This window comes from Condylura cristata, unplaced genomic scaffold, assembly GCF_000260355.1.
Source record: "Condylura cristata isolate star-nosed mole 26May11 unplaced genomic scaffold, ConCri1.0 scaffold00004, whole genome shotgun sequence".
Classification (NCBI taxonomy): Eukaryota; Metazoa; Chordata; class Mammalia; order Eulipotyphla; family Talpidae; genus Condylura; species Condylura cristata.
In genome coordinates, this window is record NW_004567105.1 from 67,796,996 (window position 1) to 67,818,021 (window position 21,026).

A 21,026-nucleotide genomic window follows, 5' to 3' on the forward strand; every position below is an offset into this window, starting at 1 on the left:
GGCAGAGAGAGCTCTGCATTTTTGTGAGTGTAATTTACCTCCAGGTGAATACCATAGGAAAAATAAATCCCTGTTTCCACCCTGGGAAGGGAAGAAGCAACGATTCTGAAATATGACTATTCTTTTTTTTTTTAATTTTTTTTTTTACATAATTTTGTACATTTTTTTTCCATCTCAGTTGTAATCCCTGTGGGTTTCCAACAGGGATCACCCATGTGCCATCACCATAGTCCAGTGCATTTCCTCCCTCCACTGTTCTTGATCCCACTCTCCATTCCACCCCCATAAAATATATAGTATATAGTTGTTCATTATTATTATTTTCTCCCCTGCTCCTTTATACTCTTGCTATGCACGAAACCATCCAGTATTTTTCCTTTTCTTTCTGGCTTATTTCATTAAGCATGATCCCTTCCAGCCCCATCCATGTTGCTGCAAAAGGCATGTTTATTATTATTATTTGAGTAATTCCATTGTGTCTATGTACCACATCTTTTTAATCCAGTCATCCACTTTTGGGTATGTCTTTCCAATTGTATATAAGGCAGCAATAAACATGGGGGTGCAGGTATCAAGAGAAACTATTGGTCTGACTTACTTGCCAGGGACAAGGCCCCAGCTCTAGCCCCTTCTACCCTTCCAAAATTTCAAGTTTCAGACTGCCTCTAACTGTTCAGTCCACTCAAGGGGGCAGAGGAGCCCCAGCCTCCTCTTGCAAAGCTTATAGTCCAGCGGCACAGGCTGATCAACAGACAGAAGCATAAAACCGTAAGATGCTCCCCCTTTCCTTTCAGCTTACCACGCCACTGAAAGCTTATTTACTGGAATTCTTTTCACACAGTACATCATCTTCAGCATCCAAGAAATTTACAATGCATCTGAAAATGCACTGAAGAAGCACAACAGCTATGGAAGAGATACTAGAATGATCAGATGGGGAATTTATCAAATAAGCTATGAATATGCCCAGGAAATGAATAGAAAAAGTAGACAACATGCAAGAACAAATAGGTATTAAGCTGAGAGACAGAAATTCCAGCAAAGAAAAGAAATGCTAGATCAAAATTAGTGCAACAGATATGAAGAATGCCTTAGATGGACTCATTAGTAGACTGGACACAGCGAAGGAAAGAATCTGAGTTTGAGGACATGATATATCAATAGGAATTGTCAAACTGAAATGTGAAGAAAATACTCAAGAACTTTGGGACATATACAAAAGGTCTGTGTCATATGCATACCCTTTGGTATGCCAGGAGAAGTGGGTATAATGGAAGAAAAACTTGAAACAATGGTATTATCGAAACTTATTAACTGGGTTAATTTCCCAAAATTAAGCCAGATGCAAACCACAGGTCTGGAAAGCTCAGAAAACACCAAGCAGGATGAATGCCAAAAACAAAACACCCAAACACCCAGCCCTAAGCATATATTCAACTTCAGGAAATCAAAGATAAAGAAAAATTCTTGTAAGGAAGATGGGTAGAGTGGTGGTGGTGGTGAATCTACCTTACCTATATAGGATCAAAGGTAAGACTTACACCTGACTCTTCAGAAACCATGTAAGAACCAGGCTGAATACAGTACTTTAAATGTTAAAGAGGAAAAACTCACCAACCTGTAATTCTCTATCCTGTAAAATTATTCTTCAAAAAATAGAGAAATACTTTCTCAGACAAAGAAAGGGGATTTGTAGCCAGGGGATCGGCCTTGCAAGAAATGTTTAAGAGAAGTTCTTTAGAGAGGAGAATTATAATGGGTCAGAAACTTGAAACTGCATGAAAGAAGCTGTTAGAGAAGGATGAGGTCGAGTAGTTGATGTAACAAACAGCTGGTTTAAAATAATAGTAGCCACAATGTATTAGATTCTCTATGCAGTATGTACAAATAACACACAGAAGTGTGCATGTATGTCGGTGGGTAGGTATGCACACACACATATATAGGCACATATACTAAGTCTGGGTCCAGACCACCACAATCAAGCAATAAAGCAAATCACAATTGTCAAAACTTAGAAGTATCCAGTGGGGACTGGACTGATAAACTGTGGTAATCCAGACATGGACTTAAGTATTCAGCATTAAGAACAAGCCACGCAAAAGTCATGGCGAGACCATAAATGCCTATTACGAAGTCAAAGCAGCATTCTGAGAAAGCTGTATGTTATGCTATTCTGATATTCTGGAAGAGGCAAAACTATGGACTTACTGAAAACGCTAGTGGTTACCAACGACTAGGGATGAAAGAGGGATGAACAGGGAGGAGCACGGAGGTTTGATACAGGTAGATACCTGTCATTATGCCTTTGTTCAAACCCAACAGCAAGAGTAAACCGATAGGTAAACTGTGGACTTTGGGTGATAATACCGTGTTACTAGGTTCACTGGTGGTAATAAATGTACCACTGTTACAGGATGTTGATATCTGTGAGTTCAGGGGTCGTAAGAACCCTCTACCATCTGCTCAATTTTTGCCATGAAACAACTTACTCTGAAAACTAAAATCTATTTTTTTAAATGAATTTTAAAATGTTTATTTTTACATCACTTTGTGCCTTTTTCCATCTCAGCTGTGATCCCCGTGGGCTTCCCATCACCAAATCACCCTTGTGCCATCACCATAGTCCAGTGCACTCTCCCCCCCACCCCATTTTTTTATTCCATTCCCCACTCCACCCCTGTAAAATGTCTCTGGTATACAGTTGCTCATTATTATTACTGTAAAATCTACCTTTTTTAAAAAAAGGTTTATTTATGCTTACAGAACTGGGGTAGGTACAGGCCTGAGATGTGGTGGGTGAGAGAATTCACCAGAGACAGAGTGGGGAGCAGAACAGGCAGATGTACTGAAACATTGCTGAGGGGAGCAGCGGGCGGGTCAGGAGAGGTCTGCTGGGCCATGAGGGTCAGCTTCCTGGCTGGGGATTGAACTCCTGCTGCGGTGGCTTCTGAGAGCTTCAGAGTGTGAAGCTTTAACCTGTTGCGCCACCAGGGAAGGCCTAAAATCTACTTTTAATAAGTGTAAATAAGCTGACTCGGGAGGAACCCAAGACTCTTGCAGTGTTGCAACTATGAAAACAGAGCTAGAGTCAGACCTCTTGACAGGACCTGATTGGGGGGGGGGCGGTGGTGGTGGTTAGGGAATGAGCAATTGGAGAGGTTTTATTTATTCTGGCTCGATACACCCTTTTCTCTCCACATATACCGTGGCCCGTGGCCACTTCTGAGTAACCAGTACCTCCCCTCAGTTTCCACAATAGCCTAGTTTTACAACCTGCTTATCTTGAAAGCAAATTCAATCAAATATAATGCTATCAACTCAAGACTCTAGGACCTGAGCTCTATTCCTAAGACATCAAGACTAACAAGTAATTCTATTAGGGTTCAAAGGCCACAAACTGTTGGGAAAGGATTATGATCCAGATTACTCATGCAGGAGGCAGATGCCTGGACTACAGAGGGTACTAGAATCTTACACAAAACCCTATCATTTCACGTCAAAACCAAATGGTAAGTTTGGCCCTGCTCTGAACTTTCCAAAAGGGAGCCTTGAGGACTTAAATCTAGCACCTTTTCTCTGACCGGTAACAAAAGCAGAATAAAAATGAGAAAAGATCAATGCAGGGACTTCCATATATGACTCTCTCAAATTTCCTTGGACACATCTCTCTCCCCTTTGAGATTTTTTTCCTCATTTGCACAAGGATTTTAAGCTATTTTAGACAGTTTACAGAAGAATATACACATTTCATACTTTACGTGCACTATGTCTTTGCTCTATTTGTATAAATCATTAAAGTAACATCCTGACCCACCCCTCATTGCTGCCCATCAACAGACACCATGCCACAATTTATTCTTTATTGATTAAAAATGAAGGAAACATGCAGCAAAATACAAAGTCCAAAAAAGGAGGGAAAAGTAAAATATTTTACATCTTCCATAATCTACCGTAAGTCATAAGGAGGAATCTCCATGTATTGATACACCATTATTCTGTCCTCCAGATTATTAAATAGTATCAGCTGGCTCTAGGATTTGGTTCAAAACTTAAGCAAAAAACCCAAACAAATCCATTAGTCATTTAGAAAGACCATACATTTCACAAATAGCATTGGCACATGTTACCTTGTGCTAAAATCAGTCGTCCCTATCCCGGGGGTCAAGGGACTCTGAGGACCTAGGACAGAGATGCACCCTGAGCCATCACTCCTAGGAAGAAGTAAGGTCGGTCACTAGGTCACATGCTGTCCAGAAGCCTGGACAGTTTCAGGTCACTTATTTTCTCAGCATCACTGCACAAGTCAGCAAAGGGAGTCCACCACATTATCATGCAGAAGGAATAACACTGTCCTGGGGGTTGGTATTTGAGTCCTACTTCCCAGCAGGGCAAAATGAACTGAAAAGAAAAAGTCCCAGCCCATCTGTAGCCATGCCTGTCCCGCTGCAGGTCACTGGCCTGCTGGAGAAACTGAAAGGGGGATGGGCTGCTGCTCACTTCCAGTCCGGGAACCAGACCACCTCCAAGTAGAAAGCTAGAACAGAGTGATGTCATGACTCCTGGGATTCATGAGTAAGCAGATGATGATGGGCTTATTGGAAACAAAGACCGGACTCAGGTAACCCACTTGTTTGTGCCAAAAAGGGTACCAGCTCTCTGCTATTTTTTTCTTAACTCATTCCTACCTCCCTGTCCTTATTTCCCGCACCTACACTTCCCCCCACCAGAAAAAAAATTTAAAAAGCCAAATGTTTTTCTTGGAAACAGAGCAAACTTTTTTTTCTCTCCAGGCTCAGCAGGCTGCCTCCTTTTGCCAGTCCTGCTGGGACCTTGGACTTTGGTATCTGACCCTCCAATCCTCATTCCTTCTGACTCCCATCCCAAACCTGTCCCCTCTCTAAAACCCATTCCTTTCCCAACGTGCCTCTGCAGCCAAGGCAGTTAAAGAAAACCCACATGACTACAGCCTACAGGCTCAGGATGACACAAAAGCTGGCACGTAGGTCATGGGGGAAACTTTCAGAGACGCTCCCAGAAAAAATCAGATAAAACAATCTTGTTTCCAGGCCAACAATGCTGGAAAGGGCTCGATTCTGTAAGGGACAACTTCCTCTTTTCCTGGGGCCAAAGTCCATCTTTGTGTGCTGTTTTAAGGCCAGATTGAGTATCCCTTTCAAATACAAAACTTGTTAGGGCTATTTGGAATTAGACAAAAGTTCTGTGAAACAGTAGAAAGGGGGAAAAAAAATCAACCTCACTGATTATTCACATATTACATTATGAGTGCTCTTTTTAAACCTAAAGAATAATTTACAATATTTCTGTAGAAAACCAAATGAACACTGTCTATTCATAAATTGTAAAGGTCACGGCACATGTGGTTTCACTTTCCATCTCGGGTCAGGTTCAGCGCATAGAAGTGTGGACCCCTCCAAAGGGTCAGTGCAGGAGAGAGGGCAGAAGGCAGGCCTCTCTGGCCCAGTGAGTCTCCTTTATTGCTGTAGAAATCTCAGCCTTGCATTTCCTCATGATGCGGAGGTCACAGGAGGATCGAGGAGCAGTTTTTCTTCAATTTAATTTTTTTTAATTTGAAAATAAATACTTACACAATAATAATATGAGTTATGATTTTCCTGTTCAAAAACCACCCCTGGGAAAATTCACTTTTACAAACTAGTACTTGATGTTTTCTCTAAAAACAGTCCGAAGTTCCACTTTGAATGATCCGATGGCTGAAGTTCGACTAGTCAGATGTTTTGCACCAGCTGAAGTTAAGGCTAGCCACCCTTTCTGGAGGGAGCAATGAAGAGGGGTGCCTGAGAGCAGCTTCAGCAAAACGCTTAGAAACATCAGGAACAAAACAAGAACACAGTTTAGGCTGCCTCTATCCGAGGCTGTGCTTTTTCCTAACAAAGGTTGCTAGAATTCACATCAGATGCAAAAACAAAACAAAACAAAACAAAACAAAACAAAACAAAAAAACCCAAACAAACAAAACCCACTATCGATTAAATTCTCTGAGCTCCAGCTGAACAATCAACTTCTAATTGCTACTTCAGTGGTAAAGAGATGTCCCCAGATGCCCACATCCTGGCAGGTGTGGGAGCGCAGGCAGGATAAAAGAAGCCCAATATAGCTGCTGCTTTTCACCCAGTGCCATCCCTGGAGTAAGGCAAGATAAGATGAACTGACAGATCTCCCTCCTGGGCCTGGTGGCACAAGGGCCACTTCTCGGATGGAGGCGGAGAGGGGACATGGGCAGTAAGTTTACTAACGGAACTCTTTAAAGAGATGCTGGCCACTGGTGATCCAACTTTTCTTTCCCTGTGAGAAAAAGGGGGGAGGACGGCAGGAAGAACATAAAGAAAGACCTCTAAAGCTCCTAGCTGGGAGGTTTGTTGCTGGGTTCTTTGGCAGTAGTGGGTTTAGGCCAACAGAAGCAACAGAGACACGTGTGTGTGGAATCTCCTCAGGCCGCCTCTTCCCGGACTGTGGTTTAGCTGATGCTGAGCTGGGCAAATCCTATTAGTTTACCATCATCAGGAATATCCGAGCCTTCGACACCAGATGCCTAAGAACCAAACAAAACAAGAAGTTGTGGCTTTTTACAAATAAAAGTGCAGATAACTACTAAAACTGACATGGGGACCAAGAAAAGGAAGGCAATGGGTGACCGGTCCCTGGGACACAGACAGGAGACAGGCGAAGTGTCTCTTCCAGAAAAGGTGGGATCTGGGCATAGAGTCTGAGGCTGGCTGGTCAACAATCTCTCCTGACAACAGTCAAGGGCCTGAAGCAGGAGGCTTCCTGGGTAAGAGAAACGAAGGCAGGCTACTCCAAGGGAAACCACCCAGGGTGGAGGATGAGGAGGGCTGGCGCAGGCAGTGACCACAGCTGACCACATTTTAATATTCTCGGCACTAAGGGACTACGATCTGCACAGGCTGCGATGTGTCAGGAAAGACGGTTTGTAAGGAGAAGGGGTGAATACCAGTTTGAAAGTGACAGATCGATTTGACTGAGGTTCTTCCACAATTTTCTGCAAATTGGCTGCCACTGTAATTATACAAATAGAGAAAGTAATGAGAAACTAAGCAAATCCAACTTGAACCATACTTTAAAAACTTAAAATGGTAGTCTAAACTCGTACATGTACAATCAAAATGGAAGAAAATAAATCACACCCCCGGAAGAAAGTATATTTTAAACTCATTTCCAGGTGGTACAAATAAATCCTGAATCAATGTGAACTTTTTAAAAAAGATGCATTGACCTAGGACAGGCACCCAGATAGGAAAGAGATGTGATTTCCCTACTTGTGGGCCAGAGGCGCTAGACTGGGAATCTGCAAACCACGGCCTGCAGCCTGGCTCGCCTGGCTCTCCTGGCTCTCCGTCTCAACGACAAATGGTTTAAAAACAGCAGAGGCAATACAGGGCCCACAAAGCCTACACGATTTCCTATCTGACAGGGAAACATTGCTGATTCTTCCTAGACCATGGTCTTTTCCTTCATGTGTGCGCTGAGGCCCAACTGTCCTGTCTCTTTCTGTAAGGAATGAATCTCGGATGACCTGCTTGCCTGTTAGCTCCGAGGGAACAGTTTCTCCTCCCAAGCAGGTTCACTTTAACTTGAGACTTCTATCGTGACTTTATCACAGTCTCCCAGAGACCAGGTATGCACCTACTAACTATCACTGCAGGGCACAAAGCAAATTCGGAAGAGATATTTTTGTTTTTGTAAGGAACTGTCCCCACTGTCTGTCACTTCAGCAAACCCAAGAACCATTCCAACAGCCATCGGACCTGATGAGTGGAACCGAAGTCTGACCTTGCAGGTACTAAGCACACGGCGCACAAGAGCAGCATGGACAGTTACCTATTACTAAATCCCTCCCATCGACTAGGCCAGCAGAAATGAGTTCCTGAGAGACACCCTCCGCTGTATCTGTAAGGACAAAGGAAAAGGCAGTTCAGTTTTATGTACATGCGTGTCTGCCTCTGGGCCAGGACAGTGCAGGTGCTGGAGCTCCCAGACCTGAGCTGGAAGCTACATCCACAGGATTAAGGTGGCGCCTCCCTCCCACACCAAGCTTTTCCAACCACTGGGATTACTGCACGCGAGAGACTCACAAGTCCAGCCAGGCGCAGAATCTATGTCAACCAGATGGCAATAACAGCTCAGTGTAAAAACAACTTTCTCAATTCTGGTCTAATTTGGAGGGGTGGGGCCCGAGTGAAAGAGCACCTGCCAGTGATGCTGCAGAGGAAACCCCTTTTCCATGGGCAACCCTGGACTGACCAGGACTCTGAGGCTTGATGATAAGCACGCAATACCCCAGGGCTTTAAAACAGTGACTCATTCTCCAAGCTTAGAGAACAAATTGAAATCATTTCTCTTTTGGGGATCTCACACCCAAATTTTTTTGGCTAAAATCATCTTCTTTTTCAGTGGGAAGGACTTTATGTGTAATTATTTCAGGTGGGACAATCTAAGCAAAAGGTATAACTAGAAAATAAAAAAAAGAGAACAGAGTATCCCCAATTAACCTCACCTCCAGCTGACTCAGTGAAATCTGCTCCCCAAGACTGAACACTGAGCCCCTCGGAGGCAAGGGCCTCTGGTGCAAATGACCAGTGATTTAAACGGTTCCCTAAGATGTGACTCTGCCTGACTTTAAAAAATAAGAGATACACATTTCTACATGCATTGTTTTCTTTAATAGTTAGCTGCTGATAATACTAACATGGTGGGAACAGTTAAGTGTGACTCAGAGGATGGACTTCTGGTGGCTGCAGGCCACTTTCCCAAATGGAACCCTGAGTAACAGGCAAAAAAGAAAACAAGCCTATTCCAGGCGAGTCAAGGCAAAAAAACAAAACAAAACAAAACACCATGCATGGCAGGGCTCAGCTTCAACAAGGGCCAAGAGTAGACTGGAAGCCGTGTTTTTTCTTTAATATCTTAGGGGACAAGAACATTCAGTGATAAGAGCAAGAACTTTGCACTCGCACAGATCTGGGTATGAATTCCAGTTACTTCCTCCCGGCAGTGCAAACTGCAATGAGTCACCTCTTCTCTCCATAAGCGCTGACTTCATCCCATGTACAGCAGCCACAGGATCTCTCCTTAAAAGCTACTTCAAGAATTTAATGAGCTAATGCTGACCAAATGCCTACCCCAGAGTAAGCAGTACATCAGATCTAGATTCATTACTATTTGTACTTCACTGGTTTTTTAAAAATAAGATTAGTGTAAAAAAAAGTGCATTTTTATTCACAGGATCCTTCTCTCAAAACCTTTAAACCAGGAACATTTATTTCTGTTAGCCTCTAAAAGCAAAATAATATAAAGGTCAAAAACTTCACAAAACATTTAAGTAACAGATTCAAAGTTATTTTATTTTTAAATGCCTCACCTCTCCCAGGAGTAAATTCAAATCGAATATCATTTAGTTCTTTTTTTGAATTCCTACAAAAGAAAACAGTATACAATGTTTCTTAATTTAAGTATAAAGATTTTGCCAGCCTATGTTAAGAAAACTGCCACAAGAAGTACTGTTCTATTCCTACTGATCAAATGATTTGTCTTAATGTGCTCACACCACAGGGTTCAGAGTAAATACTCAAAATCATCTAGTTGTCCTGCAACCTTTTAACGTCTGTCCTTCATTGATCAATATAAAAATTGCATGTTTTTTTTTTATTAAAAAGTTAAAATTGCATGTTTTTGAGGTGCTCATTGCATGCTCACTCCCACCTTTATTTCTATTTAGGTCATCATATAAAAAGGAAAATCTGTATAAGCTGAGGGAGGTGTGATTTTTTTTTTCTTTTTTAAGCTTTACTTATTTATGCATACAGAACTGGGGTGCAAGCCAGAGGTGCAGGGTGGTGAGTGGATTCACCAAAGATGAGAGTTGGGTGCAGAATAGGCAGATGCACTGAAATACACTAGTGACGAGAACAGCAGGTGAGACAGGAGCGGTCTGCTGTACCATGTGGGTCAGCTCCCAGGCCGGGGATCAAACTCATGCTGCGGTGGCTGCAGACAGCTTCACAGTGCTGCAGTGCCGTAACCCGCCATGCACCAGGGAGAACCCGGGAGGTGTGACGTACAGTGACACAGGATGACCATTTCCTCCTCCTCCCACTTCACCCAGGTTCTCTGTGCTGTCACTAGTGATCAGTCTTGGCTAACTCCAGAATGAATCACATAATGTGTTGCCCAAATTCCACAGGAATTCAGAGGATGAACATGAAGAACAGACGAGGCTAGCAAGGGAAAACTTTAGATGGCACCTTTAGATAGGATTGATTGAACAGGTACAAGCTGATTGGGCAGAGAAGTTGGAGGAATTGTACTGTCTACTAGCTATATGAAATTTCAAAACAAAGATTTTAGGACATATGTGGTATTCTTTATAAACAATTAAAATAGGATGAGGTTATCAAAATACTATTAACTCCAACTGTTTGAGATGAGACCCGAAACACTGAGCAGACCTCTGTAAAGGGAAGGGAACCAAATCTATTCTCCACATACATGGCTTCATTTCATTGATCCTACTATTAAAATATTCTCAAAACTGCTCTTACTGCATGGTTTTACTAAGAACACCACTAGGAGTTCATATGTCAAGGAACAATGAGTTAATGGTAAGTTGAGTGGAATGCTCTCTTTAGTGTTAGTAGTAGTAGTCTTTTTAAAAGGCCTATGCTATCTCAGGTGATGCTTTTTTTTTTTTTTAAGATTTATTTATTTGTGCATACAGAACTGGGGTACAGGCCAGAGGCTCAGGGATGGTGAGAGGCTTCACCAGAGACAGAGTGGGGAACAGAACAGGCAGATCGACGAAGTACACTGCTGAGGGGAGCAGCGGGCGGGTCAGGAGAGGTCTGCCGCGCCATGTGGTCACCTCCGGGGCAGGCGGGAATCAAACTCATGCGGAAGCGGCTTTTTAGATTCTCAGTGCTGTGCTTTAACCCGCTGCGCCACCAGGGAGGGCCAGGGTGATGCTTTTAATATTTAATATATATATATATATTAATTTAATGAATTTAAAATGGAGAAAGACCTTATTAGAGCTATACAACAACTAGAGATATTCTGACAAACAGAGCTCTGGACTTGCAACCCAACGACCTGCAAAGGGAGGGGTGAGGAGAACACTGCCACCTGCGTGCTTCCTGTGAGCCAAGTCAGGGGCTACAATTTCCCATCAATCAATGTAGAACATTTGTTGTAAGACAGAAAAACAGGTCAAATGTATACTCAGAGGTTTTCTCTTCATCTTTGAAGAATCAGGCCTGCTCTGAGCGATCACAATCAGAAAGTGTTTCATGCTCAATGCTCAGCTTACGTGTTCTGGAGTCCGTGAAATGCTAAGATAACGAACTAGTGCTGCTCTGCTGAAAAGCATTCCTCACAGACCACACTCCTGACCTAAACTAGCTATATTGCAAACTCACAAAAGTATCACTCTCAGTAGAGACACAGTTAAGAGAATGGGTGTTATCTGCTGTAGAACCTGTTAACACGTGGATTCTCACACTCTTGCTATCATTTCTGAGAAGAACAGCATGGCAGGCAAGCAAAGGGCAGTTGATAGTGGAAGGACACCCAGTCCCTTTTCAGGGGCTTGCTCAATTACCTGCAGGCAGAGGTTATTAGAAAAGGGAGAAATTCTGAAAGACAAAACATCCTATTCAAAATGCAAGTAACTAACTCAAGACTACTTACCTTAATCTTAGTACTAGACTGATTGGGATCTTGGTTTCCTGTGGAGCTGTTCCTGAAGATGGAGCCTAAAAAGCATTGATAGGGACAGTCACTGCCTGGACTTGAAGCATGCAGGTGACTGACAGTTGCCATTTTTGTCAGCTCCAGGTTAGGCCACACTAGTCCCAGCCGTCCCTGCTGTGGGAGGGCTGCGCTCAAGGTAGCAACAGGAGCTGAGTGGCAGCCGGAGCCAAACACAATTAGAAGATAATTCTCAAAGCCACCTGAAATTCCATATGTATTTTGTATTTTTTCATACCCCTGTTCTCCGCTATAAGGGCGAAAATGCAGGTGCGTCACTGCAGCCCAGCAGCACAGCAGCCCAGCAGGGGGTCTGAACTGGCTGCCTCTTAGGAGCCCCAAGCACCGAGAGGTTCCAGGTCTTCTCACAGCTGAACCAACACTAGTTTAAAGACTGGTACAGCGAGCCTTTGCTTAGGAGAGTGTATAATTCCTAGTGAGGTTGTTTAGAAAATGAATACAATCCGCCCACCTGTTGTCCTAAGACAACCATCTCATTTCTATATGATGGGCAGAGATGGAAGGCCTGGGTGACGAAAAGTTAAACGAAGTCAGCACAAGGACTGAGAGGAAACACTCAGAGCACTGGGCTCCAAAAGTGGAACACAGGATGGTCTGCCAATGGGGTGCAAAAGAAAAAAATTAACACCTCTATTTTTATTTCCACTAAGAAGCTGGGGGGAGGGAGCCCCCCCCCCCAATCCCTAATAAATGAACAGACTGAAATTCTTACTCTAGCCATGGGCATAAGGCCACATGCCATGCACGGACAGTGTGGGGGTTTCTAGAGGGAAAAGAGACAGCTACCCAGCATGGAGAGACCATGGGCTTCTTTCTCTCTGCTGCTTTCAATGTATTGGAATTTAATGTGTGCCTGATAACAGTGATTTATAGACTGTGTTACCCGACTTTAATAAAAAAAATCAACCCTCACAAAACTAATATCTAAAAAGAATAGGATAGGAAAACCATGTTTCAGAGATATTAACAAATAATACAAGTATAAATGAACAAAAAGCAAACAGAAGCTGGCGGTTCTAGTCGAAGATGAACTCTGTCAGCCGCATTCTACAGTTAACTGTGGGAATGTAAAAGAAGTTGTCAAGAATATAGCTCCCAAATGGAATTATTTCTTAGTTAATACACCTTGTTGTTTAAAAGTTGATGTGATCTTTATAAAACCTTTGTTTTTTCACACATTGATAGCTGTGACAATAAATTTTCTAACCTATTTCAAAATCTACCAAGACATCAACCTTACGACATGGGATTAGTATATTAATCTCTGCTTTTTTCATCTGCCCAGAGGGCTGACCAGTAAAGATCCCTGCTTCACCTGAGCTGGTTTTGCTGGCTCTGCAGCGGGTGGAAGAGAGACTTGGGTTGGCTGTGCAGGCACCTGCCCAGCTGGCTGAGGTAGATGAGCAGAAATCTGTTCTGGAACTTGGAGTAAAGTACCCACTGGATCAGTTGTTGGAAAGAGCTGTAACAAAAACATACATACAGTGTCAACTTGACTGGAAAAGGAAGCGGCTTACATTTCATTGGATCAAGTAAGTGAGGTAGCTATGTATGACTTCAAGAGGTAGGAAATACAATTCTACCATGCACCAAGAGGAGGGATAGCAGCTCTAACAGAAACTGAAATAATGGCCTGTTAATACTGTATTTTCAGTCTTAGAAACAATATAATACTATGTCCAAAGTCCTGTTCATAAAAGAGGAAAAAGGAGGAGAAAAGGTAGAAAGTGTTATTTTTAAGCAAAGGAAAAAGAATAAATTGGTTTAAGAGCAAAAGATGTGTGTCATTAAAACATACTAAGCTCAGAATGGAGATGTTAAATGGAAGAGTGTATGACAAGGGTCTCCTGCAATGATTTTTCTCTTCAGATACTGACCCTAAGCAGGTCAGTCTAACAAGATTCTGTTTATCCCCCTGAGGCAGTAACTATAGATAAGAGAATCTATTTGACATGAGAAAAAGAGAGGGTAGTGAACCCAAAAAGGAAGAGCAGCACATGACAAATATCTGCAGAGGTCATTGTAAAAAGCCTCATCTTCAATCAGCAAAAGTCAAAAAGGTAACTCATAAAGTCAAGCAAGGAAGAACATTCTGGGCGCTTAGGGTATTTTTAAAATGAATATCATGGCGATAGTTTACAGCAAAGGTGCATCCAAACTCAGAACTGCTATCTCTAATAATATTCAACTGGAATAAACTGTCATTTCCATGTAGGCTCATACAAAGGAAATGTACTTAGCATTTAAAGCAAATCAGGCAAAAGCACATACACTTTAACAATTCAATAACCATAACTACTTACCTCAGAATTTGATAATGATTCTTTCACTCGGGGAGACTAAAAGAAACACAAAAAGGGCTGTTAACTCAAAATTCAGGTAGTCAGTTCCATACTGCACGGAATGTTGAAATGAAAGTCAACTCCATTTCATTCTGATCCATATAACTCACGGGTAACTCTAGTAAAAATTCTCTGGAAAAAGAAAATTGCCATGATAGTGTTATATTCTTTGTCCCGGTAGCCATGTAATTCCTTATAGCCTTTTGTGTTTCCCTCTATATAGGATGCATCTTATTGTCATGTAATTGGTTGTCACATCTCTTTAGACGTCTTATATCTGAATCTTAACATTTTGAGGAATATACCCTGCCCCCCACTTAATTTTAATATAATGTTCTGAATTTGGGTTTGTTTAGTGTTTTTCCTCATGACTAGATTTTTATGAATTCCCAACTGGAGTTCTACAGTGATGTGTTCTTCCCAGGGTATCATATTGCTAGGGAACTCACATGTTCATATATCCTTAATTGGTGATTCTAAATTTAATCCCTTGATTGAAACATTTCCTGATTTCTCCAATATGCAGTAACTATTTCTTCTGCAATTAATAAGCAACCTCTTAAGAAACACTTCAAAACTATGTAAACATCCAACACATCAAAACTTTCCCCTATATTTAGCCACCCATTAGTGACTGCTATAAAAAGATGTTTTTCCCTGCTTTCAACATACCTCCATATTTACCACTTAGCACCTGGCAGTTTAATGTAATGAAGAACCATCCTTCCCACCCTCCCCCCATTAATTTTTATATCTCCTTATTGGTATGGACTCAGAGATTCCTGTTTTTCAATGATTACACAGTAGTCCCTCATTATCTGGGGGGCTAGGGGGGCAGAGAGAAAGAGGTTCTAAGAACCCAGTGGATGCTTGAAACTACAAATAGTGTCAAGTTTATACTATATATTTTTCCTATGCATATGCAACTACAATAGTTTAATTTATAAATGAGATACACAATGACTAGTAAAACAATTATAACAAATACTTTAATAAAGTTATATAAATGTTGACTCCCAAAAATTTGAGATAGAATTCCAGTCTCATAACTGTTAATAAAACAAACTCACAAGCATCTGTAAACACATATTATTTTTTGAAGAACTTTTCCAAGGTTAGAGTTTAAAAATTTTTTGCCATTTTTCAAAGGCAAGGTTTTACAAACTTAGCTCTGCAAGAGAACTAGTCTCAAACACCTTTCTGATCAACACTCAATGTAGATCAACAAGTCGTAAGTGCCAGTACAAAGAGCAGATCCTAACAGTGGGCAGAGGTACCCCTACCGCCTCACCTCTCCAACCACTCGCCCCATAAAAAAGTTCTGGGCCATCAAGACTACGATGACCTTCGATGTTGCTATTTCTTATACCTACATCGGTTCTTGGGAATGCGCCCTAATATCAATTCAAGACACTAATTAATGAACCAAACCAAAAGAAGGCCCTGTCTTGGCTTCCAGAACGTGCACATGCACGTGCACACACGTCCGGATCTAGCAATGGAAAGTGAAGAATGGCTACACCTGTCCTCTCCAGGTAGACTGGGAGACCGCAGGGACAAAGTTCTCGATTGTTGGGCCTTCAACTGGGTTTTTTCTTTTGCAATGTTTAATCAGACACTAATCCTATTCAGTACATTTTCATCTCTGATACTAGTTTTCATGTCTAGATTGGGTCAATTTCATATACTGAAAATAAAATTATTTTCAAACAGGTGTGCCAATCCACTTTTCTAACTTTGATCCTCAAATTTATTAGGCTCCCGCTAAGACGTTGATGAAAATGTGTCACTAACGCCTGTATTCTTTACATTTTTTAACTGACGAAGTCAGAAAAACACAAAACACAGTATTATCTCAAAGACCTAAAATAAAAAGAGGTCTAGCTAAAGCCAAACATTTAACATAACTTACCCTGAGTTGTGAAATTGCTGCTTTCCCTTCCTCACTTTCTTCATCAAACTCATCATCACTCCACTCCCAGCCACCATCTTCTGTCTTATGGAGACGGCCGCTGGAACCTGGCACTCTCCGGACCTGCACACAGGACAGACGTGGACAGTCACCACACAGAAAACGCAATTATATACCCTTCTCCCTCTCTTACTTCAAAGACTAAGTATATTTACATGGTCATTTGCCCCATAGGTTTTCCCGTATGAAAGTCTTCTTTCCACTCCTCACTAGCTCTTTGCTCACAACCTCCTCATGCCTTTACGCGTCACAGCACTTTCCCTGCATTTGTATAATCTGAAGTTAAACTGCTTCAAAATTCTTAGGTGGAGTCAAACCTGTGTAATGTAAATTTCCATAGTTTCATGTCCCAAGATTTTGAAAATAAAATGTTTGAGTCCAAAAAATAAACAAACTCAAGATAAAGACTGATCTTTTTAATTTTTAAAATCACAATTTTACCTGTAGTTTCATGAAAATTACCACTGTGCAAATTTCAGTAAGAAAAATAGCAATCTCTTAACTAATCCTCTTGTCAAAGCCAACAACTTTCACCTCACTTTGGCTTATTCTTTTGAATTTATATCCATATCTCTAAAACACAAAGTTTTATTTTTATCCCTTGACATTTCAGTTTTAGGATTTAAAAAACCCACTGGGCTTTCTTCAGTGGAAGATGAGAATTATCATCAAAACCCTATTATCAGTTTCCTGGTCTTTTCTAAAAACATAATTTCAGCTAGATGAATATTCATTGTTTACATAATATGGTTATGGAAATGATGGAGCTGAGACCTACTGTATATTTCAATCACTTTTCTTTCCTGCATAATTTTTCTGTCTCCTAGAATTAATATTTACTTATGTCTATGTATTTGACATACTTATTCGTTCTTTCCCAGCTGTGCAAATCTCCTTACCACATTCCTGAAGCACCTCAGAGACTCCAAATCTATTTCTATTTGTTTCATACTAACACTAGTCCTGCCGCTCATACTCTGCCAGAGGTACCTCTACCCAGAGGAACCATGCATCCTGAATCGCACGACTACCCTATCTTAGTTTAAGTATGTTAACATGACATAGATCTTGATTCTATCACTACATTCGTTTACTGTCTACGCCTGGTTAAAAGAAAGTACAGGTTAGAAATAATTTTCTTTCATAAGTTTGAACAGAGCTGGTCTACTGTGACTTGGCTTCCAGAGATGTGACTGAGGTCATTATGACTTCTGATCCAGTCTGTGATCTTTCCTCCTCTCTGGAAAGTAATTACATCTTCTTTGGTTTCCTATTTCCTGATCTATCATGGTAATGTATTTTAGTGTTGACTTATTTTTCACTCATTGTGTTGGATACTTGGATTCTTTCAATCTAGAAATTCATTACCAGTTTTTTCTTGAGTTATTTCTTCAATTTCCTTTCTTCTGGCTTTTTTTTGGTTTTCCTTTTCAAAATGATCCTTTAATAGTCACATCTTTTCTCTATTATTGTTTCTTAGTCTTTTTGATCTGTTTCTAGGGAATTTCCTCAACTTTACCCTACAAACTTTGCATTGAACTTTTAAACTTCTGTAGTTTCAATTTCTAAGAGCTTTCTGTTGGTACCATACTTTAAACGCTCTTTTTACTCAAGTTAATAGTGTTTTCAAGTTAAAATTCATGTATCATACAATCTGACCCACTTAAAAGTATACAATTCAGTCATGTTTATCATCATATTCAGAACTGTAACACCACCAACACAATCAAATTTTGACCATTTTTATCACCTCCTGCCCCCACCAAAAAACATTCTAACCAATTAGCAGTCACCTTCCATTTCCTACAACCCTCCCAGTCCTGGGCAACCACTAACCTACTTTCTGTCTCTATACAGTGCCTACATTTTATATAAATGGAACCACTTAATATGTTATCCTTTATAACTGGTTTCTTTCGACTAACAAAAAATTTTAAATGTTCATCTATGTTATGGTAACAGTACTTCATTCCCTTTTATTGCTGAATACCATTCCACTGCATAAATACACTACATCCGGTAAACCTGCTCATCAGACATGGGCATTCAGGGAGTCTCCGCTTTTTAGCTGTTAGGAATAATGCTGGTGGAACATGCACGTGCACATTACTGTGTATACATGTTTCCAATTCCCTTGGGTAAGCCTAGGATTGGAAATGCCAGGTTGTATGCCAACTCTGAGTGGCCTTCTGAACTGCTGCCAGACTACTTTCAAAATGGCTGGGCGACTTCACATACATCAGTGATGTGTGACAGTTCCAATTTCTCTACATCTTTATCAACACTTGCTAATTTCTGCCTTTTTTATTATAGTCATCATAGTGAATATAAAGTGTTAAATTAAAAAAAAAATTTTGTATGGTGTAAGACAAGGCCCACTTCCTGACTCACCCTGGCAGCTGCGAGGGTGATTATTTAATAGAGTTTCAAATTAACTGGTCAGTTATCTAACATGTCATTTCATTTTAGTAGGAATCAGAATAATACTTAGGCATATAGTGTACTAATTTACACTGTATAATGTATAATGATGTATATTATCATTCATTATTCACTATAGCTTCATATACTGTGAATGAAAAGATCAAAGAATGCTACAGAAAGGCCAGAAAGAAAATGAAGAACTGTCATCTCATACTGCTTACAAAGTATTACTTAACATATACTTTCAAAATGCAAAAGTGAATTTCATGCAATTTCCCAGGAAAACTGAGTTAAGTCCCATTTACCTTTTTAGCTCTTTCAGAGATGGTTGGTGCTCTCTGCAATATTTTTTCTTGAAGAAATTCTTTATTCTAAAGAGGAAAAATTAGTATTTTCTTCTCAAAAAAGACATTTTAAGAAGATGTTGTAATTGAAACAAAAATACTAACACAGAAATGTTCCCACTTGAGATATTATACAATAGCTAAGTTTTATAAGTATGAGAAAAGCTTCCATTCTTTTATTCTGAAGCTCCTTTAGAGCATTACCACCATGGTTTTATAAATTGGCAGAGCTTTAGTATACTGTATGAGCCATTATCTAAGAAAAGTTTATATTACCATATGTCCACTGGGATCATGGTCCCACATTTCCAACTACAGTAACAGCCCACTTATCCAGTATCTTTGGGAAGTGAGATGGTTACTAACTCAGTAGTAAACCCTGAAATGAGAGTTCAGTATTTTCCACATGTATTATTTATAGCAACAAAATTAAAAATTGCTTTTTCATTATAAACTTTACCTAACACAATGTATATGAAAAATGCATTTACTAATTCTAAAGCATGTCTCAGTTACCAAAGATTCTATAGATAATGCTCTCAGCAATATTTGATCTACCATTATTCTTTCAAAAATAATATTCTTAAGATACTGTAACTTCTAAGTAGTGAACCTAATTAGGTAAAATGAGGATCACATAAACACATGAGGTCAAAAGGTATAGTTTTCCTACCTTTGCTTTTTGGAAAAATTTGTGCCTTAATAGTTCTGCTGCTGTTGGTCTAAAACCAGAATAGAAAATTATAAAAGTTAATTAAAATGTGGGCTTGCAACTTCAAAAAGGAGAAAATAGTATTTTAAACAAGATATAAAAACTGAATATAGCCTCCTTTACATACAATAAGTAATAAGGTATAATTTTGGTTTATAAATTTTAACTGCTCTCTAGTTACACCTGTTATCTATAGCTCACATATTATTCTTTTCTAAACTTGTATTTTTAGATAATTTCACATTTACAGAAAAGATACAGAGATAGTACAGAGTTGCTATATACCCTTCACCAGTTTCACCTAGTATTAATATTTTATTCTGATCTGTATAATTACCAGAAATTGAAAACAATTACAATGGTACAATACCAACAACTAAGCCATTGTTATTCAGATTTGCCCCCAGGCTTTCCACTGACACCCTTTATGTCCCCAGGACACTAGACTACCTTTGTCTCTTTTAATCTGTGACACTTCCTTAGTCTTCCCTTTCTTTGATACTTTTGAAGAGTACTAGAGTTAAAAACCTAATCCCTCAATTTGGGTTTGCCTGATGTTGATATAGATTTGGGGGAAGAATACCTCAAATGGAGGTGCCTTCTCCTTGTATCATAACAGGGAGTATACCGCAATCAATATTTTTTATAATTGGTGACGTTAACTTTGGTGAAGATGTCTACTAGTTTTTTTTCACTTTAATCTTGCTATATTTCCTTTTTCATACTCTATTTCTTGGGTGTAACAGTCATTTTCTTTTTGTTTTTTAAAGATTTATTTATACATACAGGGCTGGGGTACAGGCTAGAGGGGCAGGAGCAGTGACAGGTTCACTAGAGACAGAGTGGGGAGCAGAACAGTCATAATGACGAAGTACACTGCTGAGGGGAGCAGTGGGCGGGTCAGGAGAGGTCTGCCACGCCATGCGGGTCACCTCTGGGGCTGGGGCTGGAACTCATGCTGAAGCAGCTGAGGCTTGCTTTACAGTGCTCACTTTAACCTGTTGTGCCACCAGGGAAGGTCAGTCATATTTTCTAATGATTTTTTTCCCTCTATGATTTGAATTATTCCAAATAGAATTATTTTAAAATCCTTTCAGATTTCTTTGTATTATCCAGAGGTACTAAATCTGCTTGCTGACTCTGGTGACTCTCATTTGCCATGCGGACTTTCACTAAGTGTCTCGTACTCTTGGATTGTGACCTTCTCTTCAGTGGGGCATTATATGCAGGACTCTCATGGACCTGGACTTTGGAAGTATTCAAACAGTGCAGCTTTGCAAGTGCTTCTGCTAAAAATAAAACTGATTTTGTAATTCAACTGGTTCCTAGACAATGTTAGTGGTATAAATTCAGAATATAAATCTGAAGAACACCCACTATGTATGGGAAGACATGATTATCCGGGG

General features: G+C 40.3%; 1 protein-coding gene across 1 annotated transcript in view; it reads right to left on the reverse strand.

Annotated features, from left to right (window-relative positions):
• Positions 1 to 3,729: 3,729 nt before the first annotated feature.
• Positions 3,730 to 21,026, reverse strand: part of OXSR1 (oxidative stress responsive 1) — a 63,083-nt gene continuing 45,786 nt past the window's right edge. The window contains exons 9-18 of the mRNA XM_004676309.2: positions 19,582 to 19,630; positions 18,870 to 18,935; positions 16,081 to 16,203; positions 14,130 to 14,165; positions 13,142 to 13,288; positions 11,746 to 11,810; positions 9,422 to 9,474; positions 7,882 to 7,950; positions 6,995 to 7,059; positions 3,730 to 6,574 (exon numbers count right to left, since the gene is read on the reverse strand). Coding sequence (XP_004676366.1) covers positions 6,500 to 6,574; positions 6,995 to 7,059; positions 7,882 to 7,950; positions 9,422 to 9,474; positions 11,746 to 11,810; positions 13,142 to 13,288; positions 14,130 to 14,165; positions 16,081 to 16,203; positions 18,870 to 18,935; positions 19,582 to 19,630 — 748 coding nt within the window. The 3' untranslated portion in view covers positions 3,730 to 6,499. The remainder of the gene's footprint in view (positions 6,575 to 6,994; positions 7,060 to 7,881; positions 7,951 to 9,421; positions 9,475 to 11,745; positions 11,811 to 13,141; positions 13,289 to 14,129; positions 14,166 to 16,080; positions 16,204 to 18,869; positions 18,936 to 19,581; positions 19,631 to 21,026) is intronic.